General features: G+C 47.1%; 1 protein-coding gene across 1 annotated transcript; it reads right to left on the bottom strand.

Annotated features, from left to right (window-relative positions):
• Nucleotides 1-304: 304 nt before the first annotated feature.
• On the bottom strand, nt 305-9,584 carry taf3 (TAF3 RNA polymerase II, TATA box binding protein (TBP)-associated facto). Its single transcript, XM_012880390.3, has 7 exons — nt 9,107-9,584; nt 8,545-8,787; nt 4,948-6,785; nt 4,764-4,846; nt 3,851-4,124; nt 3,665-3,771; nt 305-510 (listed from the first exon to the last, which is right to left on the bottom strand). Exons 1-7 carry the CDS (start codon nt 9,270-9,272, stop codon nt 396-398), a joined length of 2,826 nt encoding a protein of 941 aa, XP_012735844.2. The 5' UTR covers nt 9,273-9,584; the 3' UTR covers nt 305-395.
• Between the last annotated feature and the right edge of the window lie 3,325 nt (nt 9,585-12,909).

Raw genomic sequence — 12,909 nt, 5'->3', positions numbered from 1 at the left:
TATACATGCCTGATGCGATCATTTTTTTATATACATGACATTTCTACGGTGCTGCAGGGAGCTGCGCGGGGCTCCGGCCGGGAAGCGAGCAGAAACGCCGTCGACTGATGGCGGCCCGTCTCTCTGCGCCGCTTCTCGCTGCTGATCTAAAAGCGGACGTGGTCCTCGCCGACACAATTTCCAGGGCGGCCAAACAGGATAACAATGCATATAGTGGCTGACCTTCTTTTTTTTTTTATCTTTAAAAATAATCCCCCAGGAGTTTAACGTCAGCCACAGCTTTTTTACTTTCTCTTTTTTTTTATTTTCTATACAGCGGCGCCACCAGCGATCAGCGATGGCTTTAAGCTGAGTCCAAAACGTGACAGTTTGTGTTTTAATTTTTTTGCATAGCCTCAGTGGGGTTTGTGTTTCTTCTTCTTGTGTTTTTTGTCCTTCTTCTTACTGGAACATTTTACGCAGAACCACGGCTGGTCCTCCGGGGGCGGGTCGCTGATCCCGACGCAAGGCCTGAGCAAAAAGAAGAAGAAGAAGAGGAGAGAGAGAGGAGTTACACGCTGAAAATGTACCTGCAGTACTGCTGAGCTTGGACCGCCGTAAGGCAACCAAGGGTCAGCGTTGCAGGAGGGCGGAGCTGCGTACGTTTCAATCACTTGGACAGTTTCCTGCAGTTTTCATAGCACCCCGGGCTTTTAAAGATAAAATGCTCACCTTGAAATACGCCAGCAGCACTCTTATCTGCACTTCCCACGACACTCCGACCTAAACAACGCTGAAGCTGGCTTCTGCTTTTCAGCGCTGGCGTCTGGACTCATTTAAACTGGACTCTATTTCACAACCAGCGACTCCTGTATCAGCCAAATTACACGGGCTATGTGCAGCTTGTGAAAACCAGAACCTTCTTTTTGTTAAGGCTGGGCAATATGGCTTAGAAACAAAATCTCTGATTTTATTATACCAAATCTGATTAATCGCTTGTTTCCCCCCTTCATCTTGTCTCACAAAAAGAAATTATGCCAAAAACTTCATCTGGGAGTTTGACCTGAATTCAAAGTGCAACTAAATACAAGCTGGGAAACAAGATGGCGGCCCTGCGGATGTAAACCATGAAGATATAACTAAATGTTTGCTGCTAGCGGTATTACACAATAAGCTGAGAACAGGCTTCACTTCACAAACTAACTTAAAATAAAACAAGCAAGTGAACAAATTCAAAGGATACAGTTTTAAATGCATTAAAGTGATCGTCTTTTAACGGAGAAACGCATGAAAATTTCAGACACGGAAACATATTTAATAAAGGCGGAGACGAGGAAATACGACGAAGCGCATGTAGCGCTTGGCTTCACTGTGACTACGGTGGGAAACGAGGACCGGTGTGTTCACCGTGTCTAAAAGTGTTGGTAGCCCAATAAATTTGGCCGTCACTTCAAGACAATAACGCTGATAAGCTGCTTGAGTTTTTCAGCAATAATGTGCCGACTATAGGCAACATTCATGCCACTGTATGAACTACTTCAGTAAACCAGCGAGCACTGTTGGCATCATATAAGGTGGCGTCCCACATTGGCAGCAGCAGATTTCACACTGACTGCAGCATTAGACGTGGCTTCGGTCTTGCTGATGAAGCTAAAACTCACTTTTTATCTTGAAAGCAAAATGTATCTACTTTTTGTACAGTTGTGGCTTTATTACTGCTCTGAGTGGATTGTTCTTACAGCAAACGGCATGTTTTAGAGCATGTGTCAAACTCAAGGCCCGCGGGCCGTATCCATCCCTTCAAGGCAATTTATCCATCCCTCGAGCCAAAAAAGGGCATATCATGTCATAAAGTAGAGGCATATATCCTGTTATATTCCATAAAAGGGGCTAAAACTGTGCTTCCTGTAGGGAATGTTTTTTTTTTTAACGGTGTGGAAACAGCGTACTGCCTCTGGATGACAAGAGTTTAAAATGTAACTCACGCTAATATAAATTTTTCTTGCATATAAACTGTATAAACTGAGCCTAGGGGTGCTACTTTTATGTTACTGTGCCTTTTTACTAAAATATATTTCTATGTGAAGTGAAATGAAATTATGAAATCAAAAGTATCATCTATACACGTGCAACCGGCCCTTTTAATGACTTTGTGACGCCAAAGCGACCCGATGTAGAAATGACTCCAGTTAGTGACTATATTAAATACTAAATTTGATTACTAAATTGACGGTTATTTCAATGACGGATGAATCCGGTTAATTGCTCCCGCCCTGGTGTTCAGGCAGCGAGTCAAAAAGCAAAGCTCTGAAACTCAGGTGTGACGTGGCGAGGGTAGCTTTTTGATTTCCTTATTTCTACTTCTGCTTTACCTGTCCAGGTAGAGCTCACGGTACGTAGGAACCTCTGACCGTTCCTCTTTCCACAGCCTCTCCAGACCTTTTAGCCGCATTGTTTTAGAAATCCAAACATCCGGCGGCTCTAACCCAGAGGCGGACTGAACCCGTTCAGTAAACCCGACAACATGCAGCGGGTGCTTTCAAGGAGTGACCCAGATCCTGATCTTGTTGTTTAGTTCATTTCGTAGAAGTTAAATAGGAGAACGAACAATTATCTTTGCACCATTAATCAAAAATATCCCCACATATCCACCCTTCGTTTGATGCAAATCCAGCTGCAGTGTTCGGCAGATAAAAGCTGATCTTTAGCCTCGGTTGGACCACAAGAGGGCGCTCTTTCGCCCTCAGCAAGGTGGTAAGTTAAAGCCACACTGCAAAATGGATCTAAAAATGAGTAAAATGTTCTTAAAATTTGTGTTTTAGTCCTAGATTTGAGCAGGTAAATAATATTATCTGCCAATGGAATGAGTATTTTGACCCCTAAAATAAGATAATTAATTAGACATACCGCACTTGAAATAAGATGATGAAGATGAATTGTTCCTATTTTAAGTGCAAAAGTCTTATTCCAATGGCAAATCATCTTATTTACTTGCTCAAATCAAGGACAAATACACTCATTTTAAGAAAATATTACTTATATTTAGTTCCGTTTTTGCAGTGCATGTCATCAGTAATCAGAAAGTCATAGAATAGTAACATATATGAAGCTTCCTATATACAGGACTGTCTCAGAAAATTAGAATATTGTGATAAAGTTCTTTATTTTAATGTAATGCAATTAGAAAACATGAAATGTCATACATTCTGGATTCATTACAAATCAACTGAAATATCGCAAGCCTTTTATTGTTTTAATATCGCTGATTTTTAATTGCATTACAGAAAATAAAGAACTTTATCACAATATTCTAATTTTCTGAGACCTGAGTCCTGTATTCTGATTGACTTAACTAGAAGTTAAATCGTGTTTCTGTTATATTTACTTGAAATCGTCAGCCGTACCAGCGACGGTGCAACCTGCGTTTTAAAAAAAAAAACAGAAAGATCTTTTTCCCTGCTCTGAATAACCATCCAGTATGAAGTTCATTCTGGGGCTTTTACCAAAGAAGGCAGCAGAGAGAATAAAAAAAAGTGAACCAGGAACCAGTAAGTCAGCTTGTAATAACGTTAATAGTAGAAAACAGTTCTATTTATTAGAATGACTATTATTTCCATCTGCCTAATAAATCCAGAGGGTTAGTTTAGGGTAAACACGTGAGGAGGCAGACCAGCACGTCTCTTACCAGTGGTACCAGTCGTCACAGTCGTCACATCCGATCATGGGGCTGCCGTCGTCGGGTTTGTTACACCCGGGGCAAATCCAGATCTGGTTCCCCCACTCGTCCCGGATCTGGGAGCCAGACAGACACGGGAACGGGTCAGGAAGAGGCTTCACACATACAAACATTTCCACAGACGGGGGAACCCACCACATAGGTGCTGACGGTCTCGGTCACCACGCTGCGGACCGGCGTCTTGATGGAGCCGCTGGGGGCCATCATGGCGGGCTGAGGGAGCAGAGACTGCGGCGGGGGAGCGGGGGGCGGCACCAGCGGGGAGGCGGGCTTCAGAGCCGGCACTGCGGGGGGCAGCGCCGGCGGGGGAGGGGGCGTCCGGGGACGGTTCCCGGGACCCGACTTGGCGGCCGGAGCCCTGGAACCCGCCGCCTTGGGCTCGGAGTTGGGCACCACTTTGCTGATGACGCTGGTGACACAAAGACAGAAAGTCAGGCATGAGGGCAGGACGTAGTGGTGTTAAAGGACACTTAGGGTCCAAACAGAGACAACACATCACATTTGGAGAAACTCCATTTGTAGTATAGATAACTGCAAAAATCAGAAGGTATTATTATAATAATTGACTTTTTGAATTGAGAAAACTTCCTAGAGAGGAAGCGAAATGTCCAGTTGCTTTGTTTTTTTACTTTTATTGGAATGACCATGACCTGGATGACTGAGAATCTTCACCAGCATATTATAATAACAATAATGAAATATAGTTACATTTACAAATTAAAGCTGAAATGATCAAATGAAACTAATAAACGTGGCTAAATACTGAACTTTTATCCCTGAGACGAGTTTTAGCAAAAACAACCTAAAATCTAGGGGTTTTTTTTATGTTTAGGACAAGAAAGAAAATATTTCAGGGTGCAGACAGCAGCTTGTAAAAGTTGTAGTTGTGATTTATTTGCGTGGATTTAAGCCGTTCCGCTTAAAAAGAGTTTATTTAACAAAAAAAAAATCTGCGGGTCTGTCGGCCGTCTGCAGGGAACGGCGAGGAGCGCGAGGAGTTGTGGGCGTGGTCAAAGGGGGGGATTGTGGGAAACGTCGGCACACTTACATTTTGTCCTGCCCTGCTCCCACCCTGAGGGTCAGCCGGGGGATGACAGGAGACGGGAGGACCGCCGGAGGCTCCATCTTCACCTGCAGGCGAGTCGGGGGGGGGGGGGGGGGGGGGGGGGGGGGGGGGGGTTAGGCGCCGTCACACAAAGCAGAGACGTCGACACACGAGAACCGCCGCTTACCTTCTCCAGACGGATCTTCTCCTTTTCCTTCTCCTTCTCCCGCTTCTCCTTCTCCCGCTCCTTCTCCTTCCGCTTCTCCTCCTTCTCCCTCTCCTTCTCCTTGGCCTTTTCCCGCTCCTTGTCCTTGTCCTTCTTTTTCTTCTTCTCCTTCTTGTCCTTCTTCTTCTCCTTCTCCTTGCTCTTGGCCTCCTTCTCGTGGAGGAGGGGGCCCAGGGAGGGCAGCATGGAGGGCATGCGCAGGCAGGTGGAGGGGCTGAAGAGCGGCGGCATGTCGCTGAGGGCGAAGCTCGACAGCGCCGACTGCTTCTGCTTGTCCTCCTTGTTGCGCTCTTTGTTCTTCTCCTTCTTGTCTTTGTCCTTCTTGCTTTTCTCCTTGTCCTTCTTCTTGTCTTTGTGCTTCTCCTTCTCCTTTTTGGGGGCCTCGCCGTCCCTGGACTTGATCTTGATGGAGCCCTCGGGCAGCGTGAAGTCCCGCGGCATGAAGAAGTCGTCGTCCTTCGCTCCAAACTCCTTCCAGGGCATCTTGGCGTCCTTGGAGAACTCCTTGTTCTTCTCCCGGTTCTTCTCCTTGTTCTTCTCCTTCAGCTTGCTCTTCTCCTTGTCCCGGTCCTTGTCCTTCGGCTTGTCCTTCTCCTTCTTCTTCATCTTGGTCTTGAGCTCCTTCTTCAGCTTCTTCTTCACCTCCGCCGGCGGCACCATCTTGTTCTTCTCCTCGAACACCTTGAGCAGCGGCTCGGGTGTGGGCGGCGACGCCGACCCCGACGACACGTACTCGGCCGGGTTGGGAACCGTGGCAGGGGGAGGCGGAGGAAGAGGAGGCGCCGGGCCGCCCTGGTTGGCCTTGCGGACCACCTCGTTGATGGAGTCGTCCAGGGTCCAGTTTCCCAGGCCGGCGTGCGGGTGGAGCGGCGTCGACGTGTCCTTCATGAAGGCGGCGACCACGGCGGGCGCTTTGGGCGTGGCCGGCTCCATGATGGTCAGCCTCCTCGGGCTGGAGAAGCCGTTGCTGTCGGAGTCCGAGCCGGAGGAGAAGGCGAAGGGGTCGGGCTCGTGCTCGGCGCACGCCCGCGCTATGACGGCGGCAATGGAGTCGTCGATGGCGGTGTTGTCGGGCTCGGCTTTCCTGAAGGATCCCTCGGGGAACTGCGGGTCGTCCACGGCGGCGCGCAGCTGGACGTTCTCCTTCCCCATCCTCTCGCTCAGAGCCGACAGCGGCAGCTTGTGCAGGCCTTCCGCTTTCAGCTGGGGGGGAGGGGCTTTCAGCGGACCCGTCTTCGGGCTCTTGGGGCTTTTCGGACTCTTGGTCCTGCCCGGCGACTTCTTCCGCTCCTTGGATGTCTTGGGAGAATGAATGGGGCTCCCCGCCACCGCCAGAGGGACGGCGCCTTTGGGGGACTTAGTCCGCTGCCTGCCGGGGGACGAGACCTTGGGCTTGCGGACGGGCGTGCCGAGCGCCTTCTGGTCCGGGTGCTTGGGCAGGACCGGCTGAGGCCTGAAAGGAGGCAGGGCTCCGGACGGCGTCTCAGGGGACAGCGTGTCCAGGCTGTCGTGGGACGGCAGAATGCCGGGCGGGACACGCTGAGGGTTGAGCGAGGTGAGCGGCTCCCTGGGCTCCACCCCCCACTCCGGGCTGAGGCCGGGGTACATGCGCGGCCTCTTGGAGGTGGGCATCATGCCCAGGGCCGCGTCGGGACTGTCCAGGTGCCGCTTCAGCGGGTGGTTTTCGTCGTTGACCACCTCCTCTTCGTCCGCTTCGTCCTCGTCCTCCTCCAGGGCCACCTGCATGGCCTCGGCCGAGGTGCCCATGTCGGGCGGCACCTCTTCCTCCTCCTCTTCTGCTGCACAGAGACAAAAACAGGTCGAGATCAACCATCGTCACCGCCTTCAAAGCCATTTCTGATCCCAGAGAGATCGGCCCGTACATCTAGGAGCGCCGTAACGGCAGAAAAACACGCCAATAAACACGTGAAGGCGTTTATGCTCGTCCAGCGCCGCCGTAAAAATGCTTAAACAGCAACAGCAGTCTAACACAGGGCTGGACCATATAGAGAAAAAAGCATATGGATAAAATAGAAAACACATTGATCCATATTGATAATTATCAACAAATTCAAAACATATATTTTAAGTGCAGCCCTGAGCATTTTATGCTGTTGCTTAGCGAACTTATTTTTAGATCACGAAGAAACTCTGAATTCAAACTCAACTCCTGTTTATTTCACAAACTTTTTACCAAAACTGCACGTTTTTAAAAAAGAAAAACAGAACGCGTGCTCTCTGGACTCTTTGAAGGGGGCGGAGCTTAGTGACGGTGCGTTCCTGGGTCTGCGTTTGTGATTGGTTGTGAGGATGTAATGACTGTAGTATTAACCTACATGATAGGCTAGAATGCATAAGGAAGGAAAACTGTTATTCTATTGAACTTTTTATTGACCCTTTTTTTTCTATCATCGATATACGTCTAACGATGGATATATATCTTTACTGAATTATCGTCCAGCCCTAGTCAAACATACCCCATGCACCAGGCTGGCCAAGGGAAACACAATTGGCATTTCTGAAAACGGATCAGAAGTTAAAGCCGAGCGCTTCCAGACCGGCGCCGGATTTGCATAAAAAAATTAAAAAAAGCAACAACACGACCCACGAACGTAGAAAACCGTCCCTGGAGCAGCCCGGCCACCGAGTCTACGGGAAGAGGATGTCCATTACTCATCCGGGACGTCACAAAGGACCCCAGAAGCACAGCTAACAGCTCCGTAGGCATCGCTCGACTAAACAGAGCACAAAGGGCCCGTCCAACATTTACCAATAAATAAATTAGGTCAGGGCGATATGGATTAAAAAATAAATCTCAGATTTTATCATACCAAATCCGATTAATCGATTTTTTCCTCCTTTTTGTTTCATAAAAAGAAATTAAAGAAATTATTTTAAAACCTTGCTTTTTTATGTCAAGCATTTCATCAGGGAGTTGACCCGAATTCAAAGTGCAACTAAAAACAAGCTGTGAAACATGCAAAACAAGATGGTAGCCATGCCAATTATAAACAATGAAAATATAACAAAACATTTGCTGCTAGTGGTATTACACATTGAGCTAAGAACAGGCTTCACTGCACTTGTGAACTTCAAACTAAGTTTAAAAAAAATAAATAAATAAGTAAATGAAGTACCTCGTATTATGGTAAAAAAAAAAGTTTCCACTTAATAACATGTTGACAATATATTTGCCTAAACATATATTCAGCATCACATGCTGTTCTCTTCATGGAAACCCAATAAAATAAAATCCAGATTTTCCAAAAATGAAATCTTAAAGAATTGTAAATTCGAATTAATCGATTAAATCGATCTATCGCCCAGTCCTAAAATAAATAAACATCTTAATGATCCCTTCGGCTCTTTGGAGCTGAAGAAACCCCGATTCCTGTGGACCGTCAGCCTGTGACCCACGGTCAGCTGACTCTGCAGGACGGCAAACAGGAGCACGGCTCTGATGGGGCCTAGTCAAAGCCCGGTCCTAGATTCAAATACCGCCATACATGTTCCAGGGCTGAGTGAGTGAGTGAGTGAGTGGTCACCAGGCGCACCGACCTTCCTGCAGGGAGACCAGAGGCGGCATGTACTCTGGGATGTAATCCTTCCTCTCCTCTGCGTCCCTCACGCCGGGCTGGGGGAACTGCAGCACGTTGTTCTTGTTGACAGGGAAGAGCGGCGTCTGGTGGGTGAACGCCACGGGCTCCAGGTTGCTGACGTAGTCCTCCAGCTCGCTCAGGTTGACCCCCATCAGCCTGAAGGCCTGGCCCAGGTCGTCCAGGACCGGATCCGTCCTGCCGTCTGCAACCACAGGATCAAAAACAAGCAGTTTTCACACCCTCAGTCTGCCGCAGGAGGAAGAAGCCAGAGGCGATCAACAGGTTTTAGGAGTGGAAAATAAACGAATGTGTCCTGTTTATCCTGCTCTCAGTGGGGAAAAATGACAGAAAAAAAATTCAGCAGGTAGGAAAGCGTGCGAGGCGTCCAGCTCCGGCACTTTTGACACATCAACCTGTGCTAGGGGGCGCTAGTTGCAGAACAAGTCAACAACAACGTGATCGACAACTTCTGGCTTATTGGAGCGAAAGAAAGTGACGGGAGTGTGAAACGGGGCACTTACACAGCTCGGAGTAGCGGTGGCACACCTTGGCCAGCTGCTGGATGTACCTGTGCAGCACATCGGACAGCAGATCGCAGGCGGTGAGCTGCACCGCATCCCAGCCGAGAGCCTGGCAGATCTGCGCCACCGAAACACGCAGCAGCGAGCGGGCATAGTTCTCGCACATCTCGCTGGCTTCGCGGCGGTAACAGAGCGCCGTCAGTTCCGCGTCAGAGGCATGCCGCCGGTCATCATGGTGCGACGAAGCCCCGGCTGACGAGGCCAAACCCGCTATCTCGGTTAGTTTCGGACATTTACTTCACTCGATATATTGGCGCTTTCGCCAGAGTCGCCATCTTGATTCCATCGGTAAAACCCATCCCCGAGATCTGTTCCGCGCATGCGCAAAGGCGACTGTCGGCCAGCGGTGGGAATTCGGTGCGCTTGTGGATATCCGAACGCTTTGGCTCAGCGAAGAGAGACGAATCGTGCAGCTCCTAAGCGGCTCTTTTTAATAGACTCAAGATTTTTTTTAATGATTATTATCACTTTTATAATAAGGTCTGATTTTATTTAATTATCATTTATATATTTATTTATATAGTGATATCCAAGTGGTGACAGATGCCGTACACCCCAGCATTTGAAGCATTTAAACACATATGGTTTCTTTAGGTTGGCTTTTAGTTACATGCAGTGGGGAATATATATAATCTACATAGATAGATAGATAGATAGATAGATAGATAGATAGATAGATAGATAGATAGATAGATAGATAGATATCTTTATTGTCATTCTGTATGCACAAAGTGCATACAGAACGAAATTTCGTTTGTATACAGCTTGAAAAGAATCACTCTAGAAATCACTTTCACTTAGAAGTCATCTTTCCACTGCACAATATGTCTGTGCAGTGGAAAGATGACAACCTTTCCACAAATTCAGTCATTTCTTTTTCTGACTGCCAATGTTTTAATCCCACACAAATTGACAATTTTCTTGTGCCTGGGTGGTTAAGGAAGGCGCTTGGGCTGGACCATATAGGGGGGAAAAAAAGCATATTGATAAAACATAAATCATATTGATTTTTACTGATAATTATCAATGAATTCTAAACATATAAGTGCCGTTTTATGCTGCTTTATAATGACCAGTTTTTAGATAAACACACAAACACTGAATTCAATCTCAACATTTTATTCAACCGACTTTTTTTTTATCAAAACTGCAAGTGTAGAAGAAAAAAAAACCGTGCTCTTTGAACTCTTTGAAGGGGGCGGAGCCTGGTGACTGCGCGTTCCTGGCTCTACGTCTGTGATTGGTTCGGAAGATATAATGTCTGTAGTATTAACCTACATGATAGGCTAGAATGCAAAAAGACGGAAAACTGTTCTATTGAACTTTTTATTGACTTTTTTTCTATCGGTATATATTATAATTGAAATATCATCGGGCCTTAGAAGGCGCACGAGAGAAAAAAAGCGTGTTCAGCTGTAGTTTATTTAGTTTTAAGACGTTCATGTTTGTAGTAAGAGCTATGTGACCTCTGTAGTCAACAGCGCCCTCTGCAGTCACGGCATGTAATGATCACACACTTTGGGTTTAACTCCGCACTTCTCTTCTAGTTCTATCTGAGCACAATGAGAGAGACGTGGGTCGTAAGGTCTGGTTCCAGAAGAGTGAGAGTTGACAGCCACCCACTGGTGTGTCACACACCGTGTGTGGCAAATGTCGGTATAACGCGTAAGAAGGGAGGGGGAGAGAGAGAGAGAGAAAGTGTTCATCGGATCGAACCGGTCGATCAAGTCGGCTCGGTCACGAACAGCACATCCTGAGCGGATACAGGAAGCCCTGCCGTCGATAACAGATCGTTGGATGAAACAGTCAGGGGCAAACATGGTCGATGTCTGTGCGCCGTCATTGTCGTAAAAGAAGCACTCCAAACAGATTCGCTGTGGTTTTCGCACGAAAATCGTGGCATACAAGTAACACCCATGGCTAGTTTCAGGGCTTCCGCCTTCAACCCCAGACTCAAAACGTCGTCCGCACTCCGCACTGGGGGCCAGTAGCTGACAAATGGGCAGCAAATGGCCTCGACGTGTCGCCTCCAGGTTAAAGAAAGTTCTCGCACGTCAAGAAAACACCAGGGAAATTGGGACTTATCTCTGCGTTTCAAAGCTCGGCTGAGCGGTGAACACAATATCAGGCAGTCGGTGTTTGCTTTTGCAGGTTTCACCGTCTACACAAGGTGGTGCTGGAATATTGCGGGAATGATGATCTGCAGACATTCCTGGTAAAATGTTGACCCCGGGGTGTTCCGTGGCCGTGGGCAAATCTAGAGAATAAAATAATTACTTGATGGTTCACATCTGAAAACCTGACAGAGCAAGAAAGCCCAGCTTTCCTATCCCCTGGTCTCCCAATCCTTTCTCCACAATGACAGCAGTGACCCACAAATAGAGAACATGTTTGTTATGGTAGTGAACCTAAAAAAAATAATACTCAAACTGCACATCAACAACTAATCCATGAGGTGCCAGAGGTACCTGGAAGACGTGGATCTGAACCACTGTTCAAATTGAACATTTTTCTCACTCTTCACCCTTGCCACTGCCAGTTCTGATTTTTGTTCATGAATGAATGGATCTGTGGTCTAACTCATCAGTCACCATGAAGCCAAGACGGGGGAGTAAGAAAAGCTGACGTCAATCAGAAATATTCAGTAACCAGCAAAAATATCCACACCACCTCGAACGTTTTACACATGTGGCTAAAGTACAACCACAAACCTTAATGTATTTGATTGTACTTTTTGTGATAGATCAACAAATCAGTGCATAATTGAGGCAGATTTCTTTTATATATATATATATATATAAATGTTTTGAGAACCAGCATATGCTGTATTTTCTGCAGCAGGTTTGTTCAGGGGGTGTATGTATGTCCCTCCAGCTTATGACATCCAGAAAAGGATTTCCTTTGCCCATTCTTCTTGGCTAAACAGCATTTTGGTTGTAAACCTGCCCTGAACGTCCATCCATTCATTTTCTAACACATCTATCCCTGCTGGGGTCATGAGGGGTGCTTGTGCCTATCTCCATCTGTCAAAGGGCGAGAGGCGGCAGTACACCCTGGACATGTCACCAGTCTATTGCAGCCCTGAACGTCCAGTTTCGGTCTAATCCAACCAGAGGACCTTCTTCCACCTGTAGGCTCTGTCTCCTACAGTGGCCTGAATAAAGCGTTCTTAAGGCTAAATGGCTCCACATGCAGAAAACCCAAGTACGCTTCGGCTCATTGTCCTAGAAGGTGAACCTCCCTCCCCGTCTCAAATAACAGGCAGGCTGACGCTGGTTTACTCCTGCAAGGCACCCATGTGGCAAACTGCAAACAAACCTCTTCTTGCTCCTCTCCACAAAGGTCACAAAGGAGTATGCAACCAACAACGGTACTGTCCTCCAGAGTTACCATGAACCTCTTGGCTTCTTCTGTGATTAATGGCCTGCTTGTCACGTTTAGCTGGACAGACGTGCTGTGAGGTTTGCGTTTACATGTTCATGTCACTGCATTAAACAACACAAAGCGTTGTTCAGATCTTAGGGTGTAGTTCTGTAGTCCAACCTGTTCTTAATCTCCAAAAAACATCATTCCCGACCCGTCCGCTGCATCGCTTGGTCTTCTGAACCCTCCTCAGAACAGCCGGATTGTCATTAAATTAACCATTGGCAGACTTTACTAATGCAGCAACTTCGAAATGCATTGGGGTTCATTATATTTTAAGGTATTCAAGAGCAAAATGACGTGAATAAAAACACGTGACA

This window comes from Fundulus heteroclitus, chromosome 2, assembly GCF_011125445.2.
Source record: "Fundulus heteroclitus isolate FHET01 chromosome 2, MU-UCD_Fhet_4.1, whole genome shotgun sequence".
NCBI classification, from domain to species: domain Eukaryota; kingdom Metazoa; phylum Chordata; class Actinopteri; order Cyprinodontiformes; family Fundulidae; genus Fundulus; species Fundulus heteroclitus.
The sequence above is the reverse complement of the archived record's forward strand: the minus strand, read 5'-3'. Positions and strand labels throughout refer to the sequence as shown.